Source organism: Macrobrachium rosenbergii, chromosome 5 (genome assembly GCF_040412425.1).
Source record: "Macrobrachium rosenbergii isolate ZJJX-2024 chromosome 5, ASM4041242v1, whole genome shotgun sequence".
Classification (NCBI taxonomy): domain Eukaryota; kingdom Metazoa; phylum Arthropoda; class Malacostraca; order Decapoda; family Palaemonidae; genus Macrobrachium; species Macrobrachium rosenbergii.
In genome coordinates, this window is record NC_089745.1 from 67227657 (window position 1) to 67254550 (window position 26894).

General features: G+C 38.1%; 2 protein-coding genes and 1 long non-coding RNA gene across 4 annotated transcripts in view; 1 reads left to right on the forward strand and 2 right to left on the reverse strand.

Moving 5' to 3' along the window:
* LOC136838874 (uncharacterized) overlaps window positions 1–17332 on the reverse strand; it is a 530691-nt gene extending 513359 nt beyond the window's left edge. The window contains exon 1 of one of the 2 annotated variants that reach the window (XR_010853148.1): window positions 16907–17275. This is a non-coding gene — a long non-coding RNA (uncharacterized lncRNA). Of the gene's footprint in view, window positions 1–16906 lie in introns of both variants that reach the window. The other variant, XR_010853149.1, reaches the window with a different exon arrangement.
* LOC136838873 (protein charybde-like) lies at window positions 4647–13294 on the forward strand. The gene is made up of 5 exons (XM_067104537.1): window positions 4647–5437; window positions 8392–8492; window positions 9323–9438; window positions 10053–10205; window positions 11334–13294. Exons 1-5 carry the CDS (start codon window positions 5380–5382, stop codon window positions 11416–11418), a joined length of 513 nt encoding a protein of 170 aa, XP_066960638.1. The 5' UTR covers window positions 4647–5379; the 3' UTR covers window positions 11419–13294.
* A 1188-nt stretch (window positions 17333–18520) lies between the features above and the next one.
* The window catches only part of LOC136838875 (uncharacterized), a 36683-nt gene continuing 28309 nt past the window's right edge, over window positions 18521–26894 (reverse strand). The window contains 3 exon segments of the mRNA XM_067104539.1: window positions 18521–20156; window positions 23862–24067; window positions 26563–26739. Coding sequence (XP_066960640.1) covers window positions 19950–20156; window positions 23862–24067; window positions 26563–26739 — 590 coding nt within the window. The 3' untranslated portion in view covers window positions 18521–19949.

A 26894-nucleotide genomic window follows, 5' to 3' on the forward strand; every position in this document is an offset into this window, starting at 1 on the left:
CTGGGCATCTTGACATCTACCGCAGCTTTCAGGTTACAGAAACCTTCCAAGAGCAATATATGACAAAAGCAAAGTATGTAGGTCTGTCCGCGAGGGACTGTTTCTAAAATGGACGGTGTCCTTTATTATGATGATTATTGTTATTCAAAATGTGTACACATCGATGTGAAACACCTAAAGGAAACGTAACAGTTATAGTTACGGTGAGGTGTGTGTGTGTGTGTGTGTGTGTGTGTGTGTGTGTGTGTGTGTGAGAGAGAGAGAGAGAGAGAGAGAGAATACAATCCACACATTACGTTGAATCACTCGAAAACAAACTTCTCAATTCCTTTATTTACTTCCCCTACAATCAGCAGAGATATCAACCCTTGAATTTACCGGTAAACTGCACATTGTTAAGGGCAACCGCAAGACCTTGTATCACTTCCTTGACGGACGTTTGACTCCTAGTTGAGGTAACTTGAATATATCATATATAATTATTGCCTTTGATTCAAGCGCAGGGCATTCTCCACAGAATCTAACATTCGCTGCCATATATTCTGAGACCACGTCAGTTCGAAGTGCAGTGTATTTTTTATTATCTCAAATTCATCTGCTTATCTTATCACAAGAAAGGTACCACACTACAGAGATAAGTTAATGTAGTTATAGTCGTCACCTTGTTCATGAGCTCTAGACATTATCTCATTTCTTTCACTTATCTCATTCTTTCACCCCTTTCTATTTTTTCTTCGTACAGCAGCTTGTTCGGTAGCCTGGGTAAAATAACAACATCGACGACAATAATAATATCCTTCAGAAAGAATTAACCAAAACAAAAGCGTACTTGATAAACATATTACATATGAAAACACGTATAGAGAAGAATCGCGGAAAACCCTTGCTTTATTTACTGTCGCTGGCAGTAACATTACTTGAAACACACACACAAGAGTTTTGGGTTTTCAGAGACGAGATGAAACACGATTAAGTGCTTCTTCTCCCCGAGAGGAACTTACTTTACATATACATACATTAAAAATATAAATATATATATTTATATACGTATATGTATATATATATATATATAAGCATATATATTTATATAATATTTAAAATTCCAGCTACAGCTGGAATTGTAAATTAACTGATGGCAGATGGAGAACCGAAAAGAAAGAGGCATGAACCAGAGTGCTGTTGCAAAGGATTAAGGCATGGAATGCCGATGTATTGCGCATGACGCCAAAGGACCCCGTCAGATCTTGCAGTCCAGTCTGCTTGTCATGCAGACTTAAATAAAATGGAGGATCAATGGACCGACTGCATTTACTATAACAGCCATAAGTCACGGGATTGTTACGGTCCCGCGAAGCTTTTTGAGATCACGTCAGTTCGTAACTGACGCCTTCACTTTTGCATCCTTCGACCCCTGACTCACTAAGAAACTACAATTCTTCCAGCTAAAGCCAGTTCGGAGATCACAACTCTCCAGATGATTCGGGAAAACCTTTTGTTTACTCTCCGAAGGCTAACTGATTTAGATGAAGCTGGCTTATCCCAGCATGGGTCTCTACACAAAAGGCCGCCTGTAGGGTGGTAGGGTGCAAAAGCATAGGCGGCCCGTGACTGGCGGTTGTGACTCGAGTTACAAATGCACTGCACTTAGCTCCTTGATGGTCAATGTTACTTGCGGCTGTTACAGATTAAGCTGACCTTACGCCGATACCGGCTCTTATTCTCTGAGAAGTAAAAATGTGCTGTTTGATTGCTTGGTTATCCTAATAAAATGGTCCCCTTATTCGTTTGTTCGGAAGTCCATTGTAGAGCTGGAAGATTGCTCAGCGATCTGTTAAAGACCAGGCCCGAAGAAGCAAAAGGAAGTTAGAAAGGGAGGAACGGTCGGTTGTGGGAGTCAGGAAAACAACGGCGGGAAGAGAATTTCAAAGACTGGCAATTCAACCTAATAAACCGTCATTGAACCGTGTTATAAGAGGATAGGCAGATTTCCATAGACCTCTCGCTTTTCCCTAATAACTTTTAGTATACTAATATGACATTTAAGTACAGTAAACATAAGTCTTCACTTTTTTCTCTCTAGCTTGATCTGACACCTTGCATTCAATTCTGTAGTCAGGTCCAACATCACTTATTCCAATGACCGCGATGAGTCGTATTCAAGTCAACAAAGAGGAGGGCCTCGACGAGTCATCTCCCAGCCCTGGAGGGTGGACCCAATCTTCTGGTAATCTCTCTCTCTCTCTCTCTCTCTCTCTCTCTCTCTCTCTCTCTATATATATATATATATATATATATATATATATATATATATATACATACATATATGTATATATATACATATATATATATATATATATATATATATATAATATTTTATATATTATATACATATATATCATTTACTGCCAAGTAACACCAGAGCATGGTTGTTTTGCCTTAAAGTTTTCGCTCCAATATTTTTCCTAAAATTATATCAGTGCATAAGTTCCCAGACTCTTACAGGATACCAATGGCTGTTTTAATTATTTAGGAAACAAATGTTAATTTATTCCTATCTTACATAAGTATGCGTACATTATGAATAATAATAATAATAATAATAATAATAATAATAATAATTATAATAATAATAATAATAATAATGAATCCCTGATGTTCCACTAATAATATAAGGGTCACCGAACTATGTTATTGTAATGTATTGCAAGTATACTCTTGAGGATTTTAATCCCACCATTGAATAGTCGCGATACGGTGGAGTATATCTGCAATTACAGAAACTTATGTAACAATTCTACTATATTCAAGGTAGCCAAAAGTTTCTTTTACTCGTTAACTTTTACCATTTCCGTTACTCCAACCGAATGAACGTAACACACTTGTCAGTCAAGGAAATTTTCTGCATACAAAAATCCCCAGTGAACGATTCAGCAACCAGGGAAAATGCTGGGCTTAAGTAAACCTGACGATACTGTATTTCCGTCGACATCAGATTAATAAACAGCATACAGAGAGAGAGAGAGAGAGAGAGAGAGAGAGAGAGAGAGAGAGAGAGAGAGAGAGAGAGAGAGAGAGAGAGAGAGAGAGTTACTACTGTTAAACACGTTAGTGAGAAGTTTTCCAGCCTTAATACCATTCTGGAAATTTCTACGCGATAGGGCTAGAAAAACGCCTCTAAGAATCCTAAAGACAATGATATATCCACAGTACCCAATTTACAAAATATCCAACTTCATTCGAAATCTTACAAAATAAAATAAAAAGGCGTTAAACCCCCAATATTATTCGCTAATGATATAACTTTGTATGGAAAAAATCTTTCTTCCCTATCCTGAAATAACTTTATAAATTGAACTGAATTGAACTGAATACAGAATTTAGGCCAAATGCCCAGCACTGGGCCCTATGAGGTCATTCAGCGCTGAAACAGAAACTGACAGTAAAAAGTTTTGAAAAGTATAACAGGAGGAAAACCTCACCTCTGCAAAATGAATCAATGTTTAGAGAGGGTGGAAAGTAAGATGGAAGAAAGAGAATATGAAAGGAGTTACAGCAAAAGAAAAGAAAGGGGTTGCCGCAAAGAACCGTAAGTAATGCCTACAGTGCATCGCATGAGATGCACTGACGGCACTACCCCACTGCGGGGAATAACTCTATGAGAGTCAAGTCTCAATGTCTATCATGGATGTCAACGTCGTGTAATTGTTATCTTCTACTTATTAGAAAACAGTCGACACACTGATCTATCAGTAATTTTAAAAGTTATTTCTTTTATAATCTAGAAGACAGTTAAAGTCTGGAATTTGCTGTTTTCAGAGTAAGATTTTTATTTAAGTCTATGAATCGCCATCACGGAAATAAAAAAAAAACACGTTATCACCAATTTAGGTACAGACGGGTCATACGAGATTGGCTCCAAAGTCTGAAATATTAAAATTCTTGCATCTGATACGTTTACCTTCGACAAATGTAATTTACTCTGTGGAAAAAAACGGGATTAAGTAGGCCTTAGGTGTGGTATAGAAGTTAAAGGGAATAAGAGACCATTATCTTATTGACTGTGCTCGCTCCTCAAGGGGCTTTCTATGGGTCTTTAAAAAGGACGGATCATCACGTGAGTGTCGTGGGAGGAATGGGCGGGGAGCGGGGGAAGGGTAAGGTTAAACATCACGTTTCCTCGCGTGACCGAAAGAAAGAAAGAACAATAATTATGCAACAATGCAGTTTTGTTGCGTAACTGTGCGCCTAGAATGCAGAGGGCGCCGGAAATGAGAGCTATGCAAAAAGTCTTCAATACTATTTGTTGGTCGTTGTCGAGGGAAGAACGTATGTCATTTAATTTTGTAATGTTATTGTATTCTTGTCTCTTTATTTCGTGATATCTCTAGAAGATTCGGTTCATTGCCATCATCTCACACCCTGTGTAATCAATAAGGAAGGGGCGCCTGCGTATTCTTTCCTTCCACACATCTGATAAACACACACATGCACGCACAGGTCCCGGCGCGGAATGCAAAAAAATAATAATAAAATGAAGCATCACCCGCGTACCCTGATACCTCGGTGCCAAGTAAGGCACAGGGTGCCAAGTTTAGTGACCTCGGTCACCGCAGCATATAAGTATTGCAAGCGGCAGTGCCAAGGTCGACCAACAAACGTAAACCGGTAAAGGTTCGACGCGCGCAAATGTTGATAAGGCCCCACGCGGTGCCAATGTGACAGTTTCCAGCTAGAGTTTTTTTTACACAATTATTTTGCCTTCGTTGACGTTTCTTTTGCTTTGATTTCAGATCATTTGTTGCCCTGAAGGAATTTTAAGCGTCAGGGCAAAGTATAGCAAGATAAAAACCATTATAAATAAAAAGAAAGCAAAACTGAGTAAGAGTATGGCACTAGCGTGTTGCCAGTTGCGTCAGCCAGCATTCATCGGCGAGGCTTTCGCGGAGTGACTTGACTTCAGCTCGGGCAGAGCTTCGTAACAACTCGGAGGAGGAAGGCACGGCCGCACTTGCTTCTCTGGAGTCTTAGACGTCCCATAGTGTTATCTATGGAAAACGGAAGCAACAGCTACTCGCTCACTGCAACGGTCAACGTCAAAGCCATCATCAGACTGACAACCATTAATACGTTTGAGGAGACGCCGTAAGGAGAAACGCTCTTGTTTCATTTGCTGGATTTATCATTGTAACGCAAAGACTGTTGCGTCAGCTGGTCACCATATCATCTATCCACGCCCATACCTACCGGCGTTGAAGAACTAACTTCGCTCACGCCTGCGACAGGATTGACAAGAGATCTTCAGATTACTTGGGGAGGTCACCTGTTCTTGGATACTCGTCCAGTCTTGCCCTTAGGACTCGTCACTGATAGATCAAGAGGATGCTGTCCATTCTGAGGCCAAACACGTACAAGGCGCCACTCGCCTTGCTCTCGAGGGGTGAGTCAATGCATTTTTTCTTATTTAGAATTTGTAAGAAAGCAGTGACCTTTTCCTCATTTAATGAATCTCAGTCATAACTTGCTGTTCCCAGAGTAAGGTTTTTATTTAAGTCTATGAATCCCATCACAGAAATAAACAACACATCACCAATTTAGGTACAGATGGGTCATACAAGATTGGCTCCAAAGTTTGAAATATTAAAATTCTTGAATCTGATACGTTTACCTTCGACAAATTTAATTTACTCTGACTGTGGAAACAAACGGGCCTGGTTGTTTTAGGATTAAGTAGGCCTTGTGCAAGTACCACTACTGCCTCAGGTGTGGTACAGAGAGTTAAAGGGAATAAGAAACCTGCTGTGAACCACCGGACTATGTAACAGAAACGATAGAACCAAGGTCTGAAATGACAATGCACGATGTTCAAATCTTACGTGGCAACAAGAAGTTACCCAGAATCATTATAAAGTGTAGATAATGTGTAGTAGTTTATATACTGAGAGCATTAAGTACAAATTACTGCCATCCTTTTGCCAAAAATTCGCTTGCTTGAACGCACGCACGCACGAGAGAGAGAGAGAGAGAGAGAGAGAGAGAGAGAGAGAGAGAGAGACCGAAGCATCACAAAAATTCTTTTAGTTCAAAAGAAACTATTTGACGGTGACCACCTTTTTGGTAACAGAGAAGTTCTATTCCACACGAAGAGAACGAATAGCGGAGAACGATGACGAATCATGAAAAACATGAACAAAAAAACAAACAATCAAAACGTACAGCACGCGGGAGACGGCAACCGTTCCTGGCTTCGGTGGGTGAGAGGGAAACGGAGAAAGATGGCAAGTGTCGAGTGTACACCGACACTTAAAAATCAATATTCACAGGTGGTGAATGGAAAGCGGTCATTTAAAGTGGCCTATAATAACACAGAGCAGTTCGGTTAATACTTGTGATTTTGTAACTTGTGGATGGAAAGTTGCTAGAAGAGATAAACACAGTAAAGGTTGATTACCGCTTGGCGCCAATGCACGGTCATTGGAATTTCAGCCTTAAGCGCTCAAGATCTAAAGACGGTTTTCCTACTGACCAAGTGTGGGAAATTTCCACGCGTAGCCGAACGTTTCCTCTACATTTGCTTGTTTGTTTCTTGTGCTGGGGTAGAGCAATGACATCCAACGAAAGTTCGATGTAACACACGACTATTTTGTCATCAAGTAATCAATACTCATTATTACTGAATCATATCTTTTATTTAATAAAAAAAAATATACAGAAAATTAATAATATACTTATTCCTAATAATTCTCAGAGTATAATTTTTTAGAAATGTGTATCGTCAAAAATAAGAGAAAAAACTCAAGAGGAGACGCGTTCAAAGGGTAAAGTTATTAAAAGCTCACAAAAGCAAGGAAAAAGTAAACAGCGTAGGAGGGAGGCCCTATCCAGAACTTGATGCCGCCGCACCCCGGGCTACAAACATCCGCCTTATGCATGCGTCCACTTCTTTTACTTGGCTTTTTTCTCTTTCTTGGCTTTTTTCTCTTTCGAACCTTTCTTTCTTTCTTTCGTTGCACCAAATTCTGGCACCTCGAACCTCGTCATTACATCCCAGCTAAACTTTTTTACCCTGTTATAAACTATTGGCACTACACCTAACGGTATTATGTTCTACGGAAACTGTACTTAAAGGGGCTCTGCGGAAAGTTAATCGTAATTAACGTGGGATTTAAGATCATGACACCTTAATGTATTCTTGGCCGTGGAGAACTTGCACTCATTCCACTAACCTAACAGGTAACGTATTCAATATCACCTAGAAACATTTAAAATAAGAAGCGCAACGTGGAATCTACTGTTAAGTGTTACAGGTGTGGGCGTTCCAAAGCAATAGCATTGTGACGCAAATGGTGACGAGAGAACTGGGTTAGTAAATAAATGCCACGCATCAATGTACACCTGCACTCCTGTGACTAATTAAGCCACAGTACAGCAGTCTTGCACGATGCTCGTGTCGGTGAATGAATTACATATTTAAATACCAGCATACATGTTCTATTAATAGAGAATTACATTGAATTTAGGCCATAACAGTCACAGGACTGCGATAACATCTGTACTGCACACACATTCGTAAAGCTGCGAGTGCTCCTAAGCTTAGAAACCTCTATGATCCGAGAAATATTCATGGTTATTATCACGATTTTTTGTTCGTTTTTTCATCTACTAAGCAGAAAAAAAAACACAGACAAAAATATGCATACACACGCGCGCGCGCGCAAAAGAACGACTAAATGGGCAATCAGCGTTTCATCGTGAGTTAACAGTATCTTAGAAGTTGAAGCCTAACCTTGTGTTACCGTCACTGTATCATGCCCTCTTACAAATGGAACTGCGAGGACTGCTTCCCCCATGCACATTTAGCATGAGTGTGTAATGAGGCATTGGTGCTCTGGAATCGATGGAAATTCAAGGGCCTAGTCAAAAAACGCGTCATAATATTAAATACTTTACAAAAGCACTGAAATCTTTTCTACATCCCTCTCCTAAAGACTCTAGATTGAGACTGTCAATATCATTAATAGCAAATCTACGTATAATCGCCTTTGGCTCTTCAGTGAACATAGCTGTTTTGTCGAAGCTCTTCGTAAAACTTTCTCTAATAACAGAGTATTTTCCATTTATTGTCCACAAGATTTGTGTTTTTCACAACTGATCGATGTCTTTCTATACCCACTTTCATCAAAGAAGCAATCTTCATTCAGTAACGAATAATCAAATGTTGCAAATGTTTGCAGCTTGCCAAAGCAGGGGACCACAATGAAAAATATGCAAATGCTCATAAGTAATCCATAGATGATGAATTAAAACCAACATATGTTTACTGTTTTCAAAGCAAAGGACACAAAAACAATGCTGATCAATATTCCGCACAATAATAATTCCTTTCCTTCTCAGATTTCTACGACTTCCGCGAGGTAGAGGACGAGACGGCTGCTATGCTGTTGGCCAAACACATCTGGAGGCTACTGAAGAAAGCCAAACACAGGCTGTATCAGGTTAGTACTGCAGTAGGTCGCTTTCTCTCATCACAAAATTACTAGAAGAAACGGCAACAGGAGCCTGGCTCGGTATCATGATGCTGCGGATATGGGTAGATACATAGGCTACTTTCAATTAACAGTTTTCCGTGAAGCCGTGGAATGCTGTCACATTAATTTTCATGTAGCCAATGCTAAGTATTCCTAGCTGTAGTGACAAAGCATTGCTGTAATCATAAATCCATAAAATTCATTACTACGTAATTTCAGTGGCATTCTCCATAGCAATTATTCAAGGAATGCTTGAACTATATAAAAGATGTCAATTTCTCGGGGAATATTCTACCGAAATGATGGAAAATCTTGAAGGCTCTGCCAATTTCAGTATTCTTAACCACAGATCTTGTAAACTTAAGTAACCTCTCTAATGTTAGCCTCTTGGCACCGCACCGATTTATGAGAAAATGAAAATAAATCTTACTTGCCGCCAGAACGATGAGTAAAAGTATTCTCACAGGACGCTCCGTGCCAAAATCTTATTGTGATATTGTAGGTAAAATAATACACACACTATAATTATTATTATTAGCTGCTACAGTGTCGGCAATTTTAGTTGTATTCTTGACTGGTCATTTATGTAAATAATAATTCCACGTAATGCACATACACTGCGTGTAGCGACCGGATTCATATCACCAGTACCAATGTCGCCTAGTACCGCGGACGAGTTCAGTTGCAAGGCTAATGAACTCTGCGACTTTTTGGGATTCGTTCTCATTTCCTTCACAAAAATTTTACTGCGTTTGACACAAGCTCCGCAAAGGCTTGACATTCTACTTCTCCTTCAGATGCCAGGATGCGAGGGAGGAGCCGGAGGCGTCTCGGTGCTCGTGCCTGCAGACTTCCTCAACAGACTTTCGCGTGATGTGGTCAGGATGACGGAAGGAGAAAAACACGGAGTAAGGTTAGTTGGTTTTGTCTTCGTTGCTTTCGACACTGCAGTTTTTTTTTCGTACAAATATCTCGAAAGTGTTGGCATATATCGTTCAATTTCTTCAATTTGCAGTACATTTTTTAATCATTCAATTTTTTTATATATATATTTTTTATATATATATACATATCATATATATATATATATACATATATAATATATATATATATATATATATATATATATATATATATATATATATATATATATATATATATATATATATATATATATATATATATATATATATATATATATATATATATATATATATATATATATTTATCTTCAAGTCATCCTCTAATTTCATACAAAATGTCTAGACAGTCCAAACAATACAAACATCTATTCATTCAAGTCATCCTCTAATTCCGTACAAAATATCTATACAGTCAAAACAATACAAACATCTATTCATTCAACCTTTACTTTACTTCTGGACAAAATATCACAACAGCACAGGAAACACTTGATCAGTTTCTTCAGCTTACTAACCCCTTTCTGTACCAAATACCTAAATAGCACAAGGGATTATTCTGAAAATTTTCCCCACCCCTTACTGAAAATGATGACCGATATTTCAGAGGCTGCACTTTGCACATCGATTACGTCGACGGCCAAGAGGTGACTAAGATCGGGAAGATCAAATGCGATCCTCATCTGCCGTCTTCGTCCTTGCTGCACCTGACACTAACGAGATCAACTGAAGGGCCGAGGAACACCAACCCACTCTTGAGGTGAGAGCTGGCGTGTTAGTCATCCCGTCGGGTGCTCAGAAACAGTCACTTAGATGTTGATGTTTTTTAATGCTGACCCTCTTCCTTCTAGTGTAACTTACTCAGGGGTAGGAATGTTAAAGTAGATTTTTCCCTGATTTCAGTTAGAGTTTCAAGGGGGTGAGATATGTATGGATGTATGTATGTATTATACATATACTGTATATACATACATACATACATACATGCATCATCTATCACGGCTTTGAAACTCTCTAACTGAAAGCATAGGGAAAAATTTACTTAAACATTATTGCCCTTATGCTGGCTGCATTATATTTTATGTATTATATATATATATATATATATATATATATATATATATATATATATATATATATATATATATACATATATATATATATATATATATATAATGTATGTATGTGTATATATATATACGCACATACATAATATACATTTCCGTCAATACGGGGTGGTACTGAAGAAGTGGATAACATTCCCTTATACCGACTTCGTTTCTGCTTATCTCTGTTACCACATCGCCGACTCACCCCACATACACCACGGAAACAATAATCAGAGTCACAGTTTCCACGCCTTTTTTTCCTCATTCGTATGCAACGCCACAGTCCTTCCCGTCAAGGACAATTAACTCTACAATCCCTTCATATATCCCATTCTTTGTCTTTATTATTTCTAAACATCTTCCTACCTTCCCTGCTGCGCTTATTCTGAGACTTGAGTCTTCATCTTAACCGCACTGATAATTTTCATTTGCCCCCATACACATGTCTGAGTCAGTAACTGTGGTGTGGTCGGTAGTGTTAAGTAGCACTACCGACCACTACTGGGAGCATCTTGGATACAAGAAGTTCAATTCCACTTGAAGGATCCTGACATTTTCCCATTTGCTTGCCAGCTTCATTGATATTATATATATATATATATATATATATATATATATATATATATATATATATATATATATATATATATATATATATATACTGTATAGTGTGTGTGTGTTTGTGCGCGCGCACAGATTCAAGTGCGTGCGTAGCATTATCCTATTTTGCACACGAGCCACCACCAATGTGTCCCTAACCCCCGTTCTCTTCATTGCAGGATCTTGGGCTATGGCAACGACAACGTCATTTACATCAGTCCAGGTTACACGCTGGAAAAGAAGAGAGTGAGAGAAAACAACTAAACTGTAGTCAAACATAGCGTTTAGGGAGCTCCGAGATAGTTGCTCACCAACAGTTCGTCGTAGCAGCGATAGGGGTTGTGTAGAACCAGTCGAGTTTTTGTCAAGGAGTTTCGTGGCCAAGATGGTGAACTATGCGAGCGTTAACAAAATTTGGTTATTTTTATATACTCATGCTGACTGCAAACGGTGTCTGCATCGGTCTTCAAAGGCTTAGGAGTTTTTGAAGCGTTCTTTGGTGGTTAAAGCTTTTGCAACGGTCTTAAAGAGCTTAACGAGTTTTTGGATGAAATGTTCCGAAGTTGAGCAAACTGCTCCCAGGTTCAGTTTTCCACAAGGACATCAACGAGAAAAATTTTGCGTCATAATGTCTTCGTTTTTCTTGGTGTGTAATTCATGACATTTGTTATAACAAAAGCAGCGATCATGTTAAGTGTTTGTCATACTGATATATCACTTGATGGAAAACTCACCGTTCGTTCATAAAGGGATGTGAAATTCCCGAACCCTAAAAAGCAAATTATACACTGGTGTTCCCTTTATAATGATCAAACCTCACACCTCATTAACAGGTGATGAATGCAAGGAGCTTCCTTACTTTATTTTTGTACAAAGATGCATTATTTTAACATCAGAGCTATCCTTAAAAATGAAAAAGTCTTGCTTTTTTAACTTCCGTTATCGATGGCCCTTAATTCGCTAGGAATGCACAGATATATATAGTTATTTTTTTACTTTATTATCTTTACGTATGTTCAGACCACTTAATCATCCATTTTCATCTACAGTTTCGTCAAAGTATCCCAAATTACAGTAAATACTTAATCATCATTCAAGAGAATTCTTTTGTGTTCCATTAATATCTCCCTCGTTTTCTAAAACTGAACGTATCTGAAACAAACACTATTCACCATTTCACCGAGTGCTCTTTTGGAGGATCCACCTGACCTGTTTAGTCGGTGTTTACAAACTATATCCTACGATGTACATGCGATTAAATTTATATGTAACGTGACTGTACGTCATGCTTTTACTGAAGTGGACACAAACACATTCCAGTACTTAAGAGTTTCCAATAGCACAAAATATTCTTTCTATTATTTCCTTAAAAGGGATACATAAGTTTATCATTATAGCGATACACATCTCCAGTTGTTAATCTCCAGTTGTTATCAACGCAGGTATTACTGTTATCGGTGTCACCAGTCATTTCACTACCAGAATTCTATTCACTAGTTATGACACGCTGCAAGCATGTAGCCAGCAGTTTCACCTTGGTTTTTAATTCATTTAAACCCTTTTCGAAAACCAGCATCCAGTAATGAAAAGTCCGCAATGGAAAAAATCCAGCAGTATTAATCGCCTCCCTTTGGGTAAAACAAGGGACGTTCACAAGATTTCTGCATCGTGTGCCCGCGCTTCTCGGCGAATGCGTCCGAAAGCATGAGAAGAATCTCAAGATTTGCCAAAAATAAGCTAGTCATAGCCATTTCCTGTGATGTAGCATCTAGGGTTTAACTGTAGCTCTCTATATATTTATACGTGTACTGTTTTAAAGCCAAATTAATGGCAGTTTTATCAATAATTTTCAGGTACTGCACTCAGTACTCTGTACCCAGACAATAAGGGACAATCGATGGTAGATGTTTAAGGATTTAAACAAAGTTTACGTTTGATAAATCTTTCATAATTTTTCTACTTGTCAGAATCGCATGACCTTATATATGTATCGTTCACTGTAATTATTAATCGGAAAATATTTCCCTTGTGAACAGGATGATTTGTGGAAAGAATTTCGGGATGTACTGCGTAATTTATTTTGACTGTATTTAATTTTGATGTACTCAGAAATTCATTGCAATAAAAGATAAGAAAATAATCATGCTTTTTTCCGTTACTAGTCCTTCAAAGTGGAGTCACTGCATAGTCCGTCAAGTCCGGAGTTTCTGCGAGTCACAACAAAATATACCCTTAAAGTGGGAATCACTACAATATCTCGGTATGAAGTTAGTGCATGTTATTGCTTGGGGTAATGTTTGTTTAGCGCTTCAATATCCATACTACATTTGGCGCTGAATGGCCTTCTTGTTCCTACATTTCTTAGGTATTGCTTACTGTTAATTGCCCCTCACTAAAGCAGTAAGGATCAAAGCCAATTGTAAGTTATAATCAATACGCCCTACTAAAGCACAACACAAGTATGGAACTGCGTAGCTGGCAGGCAAACTAGCAGAATCTGATCAATTGCTGTTTCACGAAAAACAGCTTTAAATGACGGCATATTAAACAAAACAGATAGAAAGACTCGTACGATAGTTCACCGAGTTAAGACTTATGCAACACTCATTCTAGCTAATGGAGCAGCCAGTAAATATGCTAGTTTACGACAGTGTATCCAGATCACGGAATAACTATAGCTGCAATTAAAAGATGTACGCCCACATGAAATATAAGTCGGCGCAAAAAGCACGCGATCTGGGCAATAGATTAGACTATTCTCCTTCCTATATGCCGTCATGAAGGATATGGGTTGGGCATAAGGATAATGATATGGGTTAGGCATAAGGATAATGCCCTCCTTTGTATAGATAAAACAAATATGGGCCTAATGCAAACTTCAGTTTTTCCCTGAATCCAAAAACAGGTATACAAAGATGCTTTAAACAAGTGGAAGCCGAACCTCTGACGTTTTGTCTTTTCCTGCACTATCTGAAATAACCTACAGTATATCCCTGAAGCCTTAATTTTTCTGATAAGTAAAGATCGCTCCTCTCATCTAAATTCTGAAAGAAAAGTCAAATCACGCACTGCAGCTGGCTGTATATATGAGCAAAGGACTTACGAGTAGGCTACATTGAATATATAATGTGATTGCGATGTAAGATCCCTTCTTCGGTGACGGTCTGTTGCCTGTAAATACTGCACTCTGAAGTAGACCCAAAAACGATTTTGTGGTACTACTATCTTTATCATGCACATTTCTGTACTCAAAGTTTTGCAAAGATATAAAGCAAAAAAAAAAAAAAAAAAAAAAAAAAAAACAGTCAATATTCACAGCCTTCACCTATCATTTTCAAAATTACTGACCAATTTTCGATAATCTGTTTTGCACTGGAATTTGCTTACATGCTTTTCTATTCATGCTGAAATTAACAAAGGGTTACTTTGATGGTGCATTCCAGGTCAATTATAGTTTATACTCCAAATTAATCAGAGCATCTTAAGTGGGATAAATTAATTTTAATGAAATTACTTAATGTATTAGTCGTTTGTGCATTTTTTTTGCTAGAATACATCTCTTGGGTGTATCCCTCAAATTACCATTACTACACTTTTTAAACCAGATTGTGAAGGTACAGTTTCCACCAGGTCCAGTTTCCCGAGCGAGATGGGTTTGTGGCAGGATTTGTGTTGGTAGCCCTGACGAGAAAGATAAATCAGGGCCTTGGTTCTCTTTCTGAAATAAAGAACCTTATATATTAACAATATAAGATCAGCAAGTTAATTCCTTGAATCTGGAGCGGTCGCGAAAATAAAAGCAAAGAATTAAAATTTACCTCAGTTAATAAATTAAGATTAAGTGTATTTCCACTTAATTATATGTGGGCTACATATGCCAACCTTTCGAAGACTTACCTATATGGCATTTGAAGACAATCCAAATTTTCCCAATATCTTCTTATAAGATGTCTAGACTACGTTTATGTATCAAACCTAAACAAAGTTCGCTTTTGGTGTAGTGTTGGGACTGAAAATAATAGCAAGCCCAAATTCTAGCCACCAAACATGCACCTCCTCACACAGTGACAGAAAAGTAGAATTAAGAACATTTTTCATTTAAAGTAAGAGAGACAACTGCCCTCAGGGATGATTGCACGATCACTTGCCATACTCTTAATACCACTGTAGACACTGTGCATAGAGAAAATATGTATTCTCTTTAAATACATCATTTTATCACAACGATTAAAGAAATCTTACAGTATGATAGTCATTCCATGTCAATGAACATTAATCTAAGTAACTTGATGTTATGAGAAATATATCGAATCCCAAAGGATAAGTATAAATGAAGAAATTCCCAAACGATTCAATGGCCTCTTTAGCCCAACTATTGTAACAGTCACACCATCTCCACCAGCACAATGAGTGCTGCCTATCCATGACTTTACAGACCTGGACTTTTAAGGGTGGTGGTTCGAGGGATTTTAAATGCTTCTCGTATATTTGGGCAAACTATGTTTAGGTTTGATACATAAACTTTGTCTAGACATCTTATAAGACGACATTAGGAAAATTTGGATTGTCTTCGAATGCCTTACAGATAAATCTTCGAAAGGAAATCTTCGAAAGGTTGGGTTATGAAGTCCACATAATTAATACACTTTCTCTTAATTTATTAATTGAAGTAAATTTTAATTCTTTGCTTTTATTTTTGCGACCGCTCCAGGTTCAAAATAAAAGTTACGTATACCTTAGTTTTACCAGACCACTGAGCTGATTAACAGCTCTCCTAGGGCTGGCCCAAAGGATTAGACTTATTTTACGTGGCGAAGAACCAACTGGTTACTTAGCAACAGGATCTACTGCTTATTGTGGAATCCGAACCACATTATGGCGAGAAATGAAATTCTATCACCAGAAATAAATTCCTCTAATTCTTCATTGGCTGGCCGGAGACTCGAACTCGGGCCTAGCGAGTGCTAGCCCACAACTCTACCGACTCTCCCAATGAGTAACTGTTCCAGGGTTCAAGGAATTAACTTGCTGACCTTGTATTATTAATATATATAAGGTTCTTTACAGCGAGGGCAGGACACAGACAGGAAGCTAGGGCACAGAGCCCATGTTAGCCTAGGTTTGGGTAAGTTCCCTTACGATGCATTTACAGGTTAGGTAAGAATGAGATTATGTTATTAATGACTAAGCTCACTTAATGTCAGCACAGGCTCTTTCTCCTGGTGCAGCATGTTGAGGCTAGGATGTATCCCTGTAAGTACCGTTGATATTATCCATCGAGGTTGCATCAATACCCTAGGTTAGGTTAGGCTGTAACCATCAAAATACTACTACTACACTTTTTAGCCCTGGCTTGGGCCATTCAAGGAAGGCCATACACCCCCGGTCTGGTGAGATTTGGTGCCCTAAGTTGGGTTAAGTTAGTATGTATCCCCGTAACACCATGGTTACATTAGCCTCCTCTTAATTTTTACTATTCTAATCATACACTAGCCTAGGTTTGTTTAGATATATCCTTGTATTTCCATGCTATAAAACATTTTTGTGCATATATAATTTCGATAATAACTTTAATAATACTTCATCATAAACATCAAACAAAATTACCAGTCTGCCAAGTGACAAACTAAATTCTGAGCGCAGAGTTAAGACAACCTTGCTACTAAGATAATCATTCAGCACCACTTTAAGACTAATTCCGTTCACCAAATCTAGAGTGGCCTCCAAGTACGGAACCAATTATTAGGCTTACCTGTTTCTAATAAAGAATTAGTACCATCTGACGTTAATCTTTAGCCTAATGGCTGCTCTCTTCACAATATTATCCTTAACATTTTAAGAGACAAAATCCTACGACCAAGTTAAAGTTTCGTGGAGTATGTGGGTCGTCCAAAATGAGCTCTTCTGCAGTCGATAGTTCAACACTATAATGTTACTTCCATCAGCCAGGAAAAGCTCCAAACACTTTTCTTTATGCAAAGCCCAATTAAGACACGTGTAATATTAAAATTAGTAGTCATGTCTTCTATGAAAATGTGTTTTTAGTGAGAAACTTCAATCCCGTTCTTCCCTACATAAATATTGTATGTCAACTCTTCACGTGTCAACAAAACACTGCCCAGTGTACTGAAATGTAGCCCGGCCGAGTTCTAAGTTTTAACGCGTTGGTGAAACACCTGGCAAAGCGTTGGAACAAATTGTCTGGAAGTTTTCATCGGAAAATGTCCACTTGCAGGTCACTGCTAAAAGAACCACCTTTTCTTAAGGAGATAAACTACCATTTGTTGGTTGGCTGTGGTTACAAGTTGAAATTTCTTAGACCTATAATTCAAGTGTACTGTACATGAATATGATTAAGACTAAATGAATTTCATGATATATAAAATTATATGAATGTAGAATACAATTCTCGACAACTTCTGTGAGGTGTGAATATAGCTATTGAACACAAGAAAATAATACAGAAAATACTAAATTATTACCATTATACACATGGTAAGATAGAATATTGACGCAGAATTAAAGGCACTGTTTAAATAAGATAGTCCCTTAAACTTTCAACCAACCTTAGAGGTAATATTAAAACATAAGAAAGCACTGGTAACAAACAGAATTTACCATAACATCAAGTTTATTACAACAAAATCATAATACTGTTTCAAGGTGACAATTTTCTTCTACGTTATCTACTTGGCTGAATAACATAGAGGAAATTAATTACATTATTATGTTCTTGTTAAAATCATTAGTTTTCCCAGTTTTCTGACAGTAAACACATACATAGAAAATCATCATTCATCAACATTTACAAGATGTAAGAACACACAGTTTTAGTAAAGGGGTAAGTAAGAGATAGACACGAAGACAAGAATCATTCCCTGCGTCGCATGGCGTTACCAAACTATTATCCGGCAAAAACCTAAGCATTTAAGTGGAAGTCCTCCCATCAAATGCAAAACCTAGAATGAGAGATATTGTTGGCAAATGCAGTTATGAAAAGAACTTTTTATTACACAAACAACTAATTTTTGAGATTTAAATACAAGGGAGTTACACACTATACACTGATTATTTACAATAACTCGCGTAGAGGATCAAGAGTTTAGCACAAACTTTAATACACAGTGAAGTTAATATATAACTTCAAGACAAAAAGAGGACATTATGCTAATTGCAATTTTACATGAAACATTTGACAACGAATAAGTTTGGAGATCAGGTGTAATTACAAAGGTTCATCTTATTGATTATAACAGGATAAGGCACATACAGCAGCCTTTTGTTCTTTTATATATACATTAATGTACACATCATATATATATATATATATATATATATATATATATATATATATATATATTATATATATATATATTCAAACTTATTGAAATCAAAGATAAATAAGTAATGACTATCATATCGCCTGTACTTGAGAATGTTTAAGGCGACATGAAAACCGTTATTTTCTAAACATGTGAAGCTGATTTACTCTCTCTCTCTCTCTCTCTCTCTCTCTCTCTCTCTCTCTCTCTCTCTCTCTCTCTCTCTTTCTCTCTCTCTCTCTCTGTGTGTGTGTGTGTTGTTGATGACTACCCAAACAGCAAGTCTGTTAATTGATGATGTATTTTTCTGTTACAAGAACGTAGAATATGTGAAAGTTAGAAAAACAATGGCAAGTTTCAGTTATTTCAACTGAATGTCTTGTGAAGTTCTGTTAGAATGTAAATGAAGCTTCTGTCGTATCTAATTTTTAAATGGAAGTCATCGTGTGGAGAATGCTCTAAATAATGCATCTCTATCAGACAAATTTCCTAATACAATTTTTTTGTGATGTCAGATAAAAAGTATGGATAAATAATACAGGAAATTACGATAATTCATGTAAAATAAGGCAGTTTCAACGGCTAACAAAAAAGTGAAACGATAGCTGACCTGCTCTCCCATGGAGGTGGTGTCCTGGCAGCAAATACCCCGGAAGTTTTTGGCACGGAGTTGGATTTACCCCAAATCTGGCATTTAGCATCTCGCCCATTAACTTTTTTAGCAAGACCTTAAAACAGATGACCAAGCGGAAGTTGTGCCACTTCATCAGCTCCTTGAAAGCAAAAAGTTGCTAGAAAATGTGTTCGTGTCACACCCAGTCTTAACTCAAGAGCAAGAGGTGACTGCACAAACAATAATGTGGTGCCAATATTTAAGTACACGCAAACGAGTGCAAACTAATTTCCTAATTCATAAAAACGGGGTGGAAATACATACCAAGAATACAACAGCTGTGATAGCTGAAACAACAGGGGAAATAACATCCCATTAGTTACTTTTTCTTAAATCTACAAAATGCGTTGCAGTTATGTTCATTGTAACTTCCCTCGCAAGGAGCGTAAAATAGTCTCGTGAACAATAACATAATGGATTTGACGAGGTTCATAAACAATTATCAATACAGCGTGTCTATATCACGTTCCATGCACTGAGAAATACACACTGTCTCATTCCTTTCATTATACAGCCAATAACTGATCACTGGTATGACACCCACTCCGGAGACCTGTCCGCTCTGCGTTCATTTCATGCTCAAAGGTTTTCATGATGAAGCGGGTCTTTGTCTTCTTTGCTGTTTAGACCCGTTGTCCCTGATGCATCGTCCCCCATCTCTTCAACAAAGCCCAGACTACACTCTTATCACGCTCATTGTTTTAGGTTAAATGCACCACCTCCACCTCTTTATCTCTTACACTCGGGTGTAGATTTCTCTGTGACTTTGGGAACCTTTTGGTGCCAACGATCCAAGCGATTTACATTGTGCCGTAAGTGGTCCAGTAGGAAACGTTAAGAATGAAAAAAGCAAATGGGAAGAACAACCTGGAGAACTTATCGATATACAGAGCGATGTCTTTGCCTGTACACCGATGGACGACATATTGGGGTACTCCTGGACTCCTCGACCTCATTCGACTTCTACTCCGGCTTCTGGAGTACCCGTTCAGACGTCCATCCTCCGACTGGAAAAAGGAAGCAAGAGTTAATTTCATAACAGAAAAGACTTTACTTTTAGGTCTATGTGTATTATACGGTAGAATAGTCTTTGCACCTTCGGATGGCATTTTCGCTAGTTTACTTAAAGGTGGCATTCAAACTTTTCCTAATAATTTAGAATTTTACAGCCAAACTGAACACCAGATGGTAAATAGCCGGGGAAAAATTTAAATATCTCATGTTCGTGAAGGCGGTGTCACACAATCAATAATATCAACAACATCAATTTTTCATGAAGTCTAGGTGTCTGGTAAAAGTCTTGGCTCAAGTATGCTAAGAATGCCAGCAAACGTTTGAGATTCATTGCTTTAAAGCAAAGTATGGGTCGGAGAACTGCTTTTAAGTATCACGCAGAGGTTTACTGGCGAGATATGAAATGATCCCCAGACTTCAAATAAACAAAATAAATGCTTTTGAAATTTCAGATCATTTTAATGGGTCCATTATTTTTTTTAGAAAAAAGAAAACTCCGCATTCTCTCCTTAGAAAATAACACAGACTATTCAGTAAAAAGGAATGAAGAACTCAAAGAATTTCACCAAAATATCTCTGCTTCAAATTTTGGTAAAAATATCCCAAATATTAGGTCACATTTCAGAATCCTAAATCAGAAAGTCCCGCGTGAGAGGGTAACTGAAGATCATATCACATCACAGCCCTACCTTTTATTTTTGCTGTGTAGTTACTATTCCTCAAGTGTCCGTTATGTGAGGATTTCCAGCGTAATACAGGAACTGCCCAGCAAGTTACTTGATATCACATATCCGTGATCTATTTCATTTATTGATAAAACTGAAGGAATTTGGAAATTAAAAATGACGATAAGGATTTGGTTAAGAAAGCATACTCGCTGGGCCTCAGTGTGTTCAGTGAGACGAATGAATCGTCTCGCCGCCTTCAAAATGTTTACTGCTCAATATTGAAGCGAGTGGTTCCAGTAACGGTTCCTGATGTGTTTATTCCGAATGGTAATTGCATTTGACTCAATGGTCTTTGTCTGTCAGTCTGAATGTCTTCAAATACTGACCCGACCGCTTTACTGCGTTAAATCAATCTTTACACAGTATTTCAAATGGGTAGTGTTTTATCAAATCTATATTGTATTTTTATAATTGAGACAGATAGACAGACAGACAGAGGCGCAATAACCGCATTTCTTCAGCATCTCAGATTATCGTCCTCTCACAGAGAGAACGAACCCAAAATTAATTATACACTCCAGAGAACGTTCTTCCAATAAGACGATTGAATCGTCTCGCCGCCTCCAAAATGTTTACTGCTCAATAATGAAGCGAATGGTTCCAGTAACGGTTCCTGATGTGTTTATTCCGAATAGTAATTGCATTTGGCTCAATGGTCTTTTGTCTGTCAGTCTGAATGTCTTCAAATATTGACCCGACCGCTGTACTGCGTTAAATCAATCTTTACACAATATTTCAAATGGGTGGTGTTTTATCAGATTTGTTGTATTTTTATAATTGAGACAGATAGACAGACAGACAGAGGCGCAATAACCGCATTTCTTCAGCATCTCAGATTATCGTCCTCTCACAGAGAGAACGAACCCAAAATTAATTATACACTCCAGAGAACGTTCTTCCATGTCTCCCATCAATGAACCCACACTTGGACCCTGTTGAAATCTCTGCAACGGAAAAGTTCCGGCGATGTGGTGGGCGGTGTGTGGTGGGCAAACAAGAGATCCATCACTTCTGACCTCAAGTGATATCATTTCTTCCACTTAACAGAACAGGTTACCGTAACCAAAGTCCTCGTTAACCTATTTCACCTTTCCCTTTCATGTAGGGCGACTGTTCGCCCACAGCCGGTGAATAACGAGATCAAGGGAGTAAAATAAGGTTTCGAGAAGCCTTAGAAATCATTAGGCTTTTCTCAAGCATTAGCGGGAGGAAAAGGGGAGGGTTACAATAGGAGGAGAGAGAAAGAGAAGGTATTCATTCAAATTCAAAGTTAGACCGAATCAGGATTGTAAGAGCAAGACCACCACAATAATGATGAAGTGGTTTCAGAAGAAACAGCTCAAGCAATTTTCAAAGCAACAAAGCTTTTGACGGACAGTGACTTTTTTTTTTTTATTCGGAGGAAGCACCACCCAATTTCGTGAGTAAATGGTTATTAAGAAATATTTGAAAAAGAATGAGGAGGGTTGGAGACAGCCATTAGAGACTGCAGTAGTCGAATAAAACCTACTCTGCTGAACGCACGATATAGCTAAAGGAAGCACAAAAGAGGAAAAGCGACTTGAGAGCAGATCTCATAAGTCAAGGCGGAGGTTACCTCAGTCATAAACAGAGAGAAGAAATCGGAAGAAGTTCTCTAGGTACCCCAAGGAAGAATATGGTAAGAATACAGATCACTACAATTCAAAGAAGCCATAAGTTGTAGCAACAAAAATTTCCAGCAAATACAGGTCATTAGGAAACATTCTTACCGAAATGGCCTGTTTATTTATTTTAAAATTCCAGAGCAGTGAAGCAGAGAAGCTAACTAGAAAAGGTGGAACAAAATTCAGGTAACAGAGCATGGAACAAGGACTGCCAAACACCTGACGTGAGCAAAAAGCGGAATTTCAACTTACATCAGCGTAAAGCATTTCTAGAGTGAAAATGCGCTTTTGTACTTCTAAAATCTCTTTGGGTTAATATACAATTATATTTCGCCGTTCTCAAAACTGTCATGAGTGTAAAATGAAATTAAAATCTTTTTGTCCTGGAATGACACGACAAACTCTTGTTGACAAGCAAGTTTTCTTGACAGAATTTCAAAGAAAATAGGGATGAAGAGTTTTTGTATTGCCTGATACCGCTCGTTTCTTTCCCACTACAACCGGAATAAAGAATCTTTCTCTGCTCCTTTTTTTTTCCTGAGCCCTTATCTTTTATTTCCCCGGCCTGGACTAAATAAAAACATGCTACCATTTCATTAGCCTTCTCTTTTGGAAAAATAAGCTTGCAGCTCACACACATCTACGAGACGGGATACAAAGTTTATTTTGGAAAAGAATGACGGAAAGGCAGGCAGACATAAAAAAAACCTACGCTCGGAGTTGTCAACAAAACACCGGTTCTGATAAAAGATAGATAGATTTCATTGTCTCTCCTGAAAGCAAAAGCTTTGCTCATACTTCATTTTGGCAACTGATTCTAAACTTTAAGTGTGTACAGCACATCTGCAATATATATATATATATATATATATATATATATATATATATATATATATATATATATATATATATATATATAGATCATTTATCTTTAAGGCATTCTCCGTTAGTCGCATTACACGAGTGTTTTGGCCACCAAGTTTCATGCGATGGTGTTCATTGAACCACTAACTCCCTTGCCGAGGTCTTAATCCATTTTTGGCCACAAGAGTCACAGACTATGAGGGGTTGTGGTCTATCACCCATTTATGTGGCTTCTCTATTATTATTTTTTCCTCTTCATTACTCCTTCTCGGCTAACAGCATTGCGGAAGTAAATCTTGCCTTACGTATCACCATACTTTGTTTTCTCATGTTCATGATGGATAACAGCACTTACCTACAAAAATACTGCAAAATTTTCCCCCACTATACAACTTGGATACATAATTCACTCAATAAAACTCCATCTAGTTTTCCACGAGGGAGTCCTATAACCACCAACCTTTTTCTCGTCCAGGTCCGTGAGATCCTCCACCGAGTATCCCGTCATATCCTTGGAGAGAGGTTCCGCCTCCATGAAGTAGTTCACGATACCGAACTGCAGTAAGGAAGCGAACACGAACACCGTGCACGAAGACATCCAGACGTCAATGGCTTTGATGTACGATACCGGCGGAAGGGACGACTGAGATTGCTGGTTTTGAGTGGCTGTTTGGGTCATGAAAGACTATCATTAATAAGGCATCATATCAAAATATTGAAAAAGCGTTTGCTATTAGGCGCTCTGTACATGCATACTGATTCTTATATCTAATTTATGAAGTAAGTATAATTTACAGCAAAAGCCAGATACACAAATACACACACACACACACACACACACACACACACACACATATATATATATATATATATATATATATATATATATATATATATATGTGTGTGTGTGTATATATATATATGTGTGTGTGTGTGTGTGTGTGTGTGTGTATCTATGTGTGAGAGAGAGAAAAAGAGAAGCATTAAGAACAAAAATGCGGGGACAGATAAATGAACACACATTAAGAAATTTTCCCGTAACAGAGGGTGACTTCGGAAAAAAGCCGACAATAACCCCTCCTAAATTCATACTTCATTTGTTAAAGTGGATGGACCTACCGTGAAGAAATACTCCTTAATATTAGCCCTTCATACAACAACAAGAGGGTTTATCCGCATCACCTCGAATCCTCCAAATAAAGTGTGCCACTTACCTATATCTTGTGAGCACTTATTCAATTCTAATTTTAGGCCCTACCTTCCAATGCATCTTTCATTCACCCCATCTATCCAGCACTCTTTAGCACTTTCTACCTTCCTCCTAACACTCTTTTCACAAACTTGCCGTAGCCCATTCTTTCCACATGACCGAATTATTTCAAAACACACTTGTTCATCCATTCACTTACGCTAACCTTTTTTACAAATTAGTCTAAGCATATCAGCCATTTCTCAAGATTTCCATAGTCTTCCTCTTCATAACCTACACGTCCATGAAGAAGAGTTAGCACATCAATCCCTTCTTATCTTTCCTGCCATCCTTCCATCATCAGTTGTATTTGCGCTCAACTTCCTCCTCTTGCAAACACTATCACACTCTTCCCCTGGTTTCTGCAGTTTCTCTTCGCTAACCCAAACCAGTATCGTACCATCTGCAAATATTTATCATTCATATTCCATTCACGACTCCTTTCTTATCTCACAACTTTGTACCTTCAGATACAGTGTATTCCAAGGCATGTGAGTGCCTACTGAATGACTGTTGACCTGTTGGTCTGAAGAAAAATCCCAAAAATAGCAGGGGAGTCTCTTTCCCTAAATGCATTTGCAATCATGTCGTAATTCCTATATGATTGCAGGAAAGGAAATTAATACTATACCTAACACTGCGTGTTAAGAATGGTATGATCACCAAATAGCCTAGGCCATGGGGTTCACAGCCCTATACCCTGCACAAGTATTGATGTGTAATATGCATATATGCAGCAAAAGCCTTTTCCCCTCTTGGAAGAGAATGATGCAGAGGATGCACCCTCCAGGTTTTTCAACAAGTCTCCAGTAATGGGGATCCTAGCCCAAGCATTTTTTTCTTGACCCTTGCAGACACTGTTACCCATTTACAAAAAGGTGGACTGGTGGGCTGTAAGCAGGGAGCAATCTATGGACCTAAAAACATTAGCCAAGCACTGCACCACTCTACCGAGGTGCTCACTTTGTCTGACTGTGCCTTGCAAGTGGGCAGTGGGGTCACCAGATCACAGTGCTTATTCTTATCTGTGTATGGCCTCTGGTTATTAATTAACAACTCCTGTTTGGTAGCATTCACCCACCGACAGACTGCCCATCCTACATTGCTTAACTTTTCGTGATCAGGCAAGGAACGGTATGGTGAATATGATAAGCTGGCTTAGAAGAGGATATGGATGAGAGGGTTTAAAGTGAGGCTGAAACTGAGATACAGCAACAGATCGAAAGACTGGGACAGAAGATCCATTTCCAAGTGTCGACGTCATACTACCATCTCTTGAAGGTCAAAAGTAACATCCAGCCTAAAAAATGACCGTAATACCTTCAGTGTTATAGGTACTGACTTAATTAAAAATGTAACAATGAGAGCACAATGACGAAGACTCTAGGGACACTGACCTACGGTAGAGCTGGTAATGATACAATAAAAGAAAAGTACAGAAGCCTAGAATTAGTAAGAACAGTAATGCTGAGGCCACTGACCTAAACTTAATCATGAAAGGCAATGACAATAACAGTACCGACAGAAACACAAAAGACATTGATCCTAGATTTACAAATGTGAAAACAGTAAAGCTGAGAACACTAACTTAAATTTAGTGATGATGTAATGAACAGAACGCAAGCTTAAAGTGAGTAACAACAGTAAAATCTGTGATACTGTCTCAGCATTAGTAACAACAGTTACATCAAGAAAGATAACAAACACTGAGGACACTAACTGAAAGGGATGCTGACCTTATGTTAATAATGATGAAAATATTAAGAATGCTGACCTAAAGTCAATAATGACAGTAATACTGACCAAGAGTCAGTAGTGATTTCATACCGAGAACAATGACCCACAGTTATCAAAGACAGCACTGAGGACTCTGACAGAATTAATAATAGCATAATATACTGAGAACACTGACCTAGAGTTAGTAAGGAGGTAACACCGAGGGTGACCCTGGCGGGAATAGCTTCGGGTTTAATCCAGAAGGAGATCCAGGACATGACGACTGTGATGGCAGAAGGAACATAAGTATGGAAGAGATGATAGCCCAAGCGACGTCGTAGGTTGAACACCACAGCTAGGCAGGTGAAGTTACCTGCAAGTTAGGTATGAAGGGTGTATTAATATCCACAGGAGAAGAATTGCTAGTTTGTAGGACAGTGAATGCAAATATGAAGAGGTGAAAACATAAATTAGGAATTTGATTACGAAAATACTACCAACTGTTATCCAGGTAATACTTAACTACTA

Coding starts and splice junctions, on each gene's coding strand:
- LOC136838873 (XM_067104537.1), top strand. CDS start 5,380: ATGCTGTCCATTCTGAGGCCAAACACGTACAAGGCGCCACTCGCCTTG. Junction 8,493..9,322: donor CCAAACACAGGCTGTATCAG/GTTAGTACTGCA, acceptor CTTCTCCTTCAG/ATGCCAGGATGCGAGGGAGG. Junction 9,439..10,052: donor GGAGAAAAACACGGAGTAAG/GTTAGTTGGTTT, acceptor CCGATATTTCAG/AGGCTGCACTTTGCACATCG.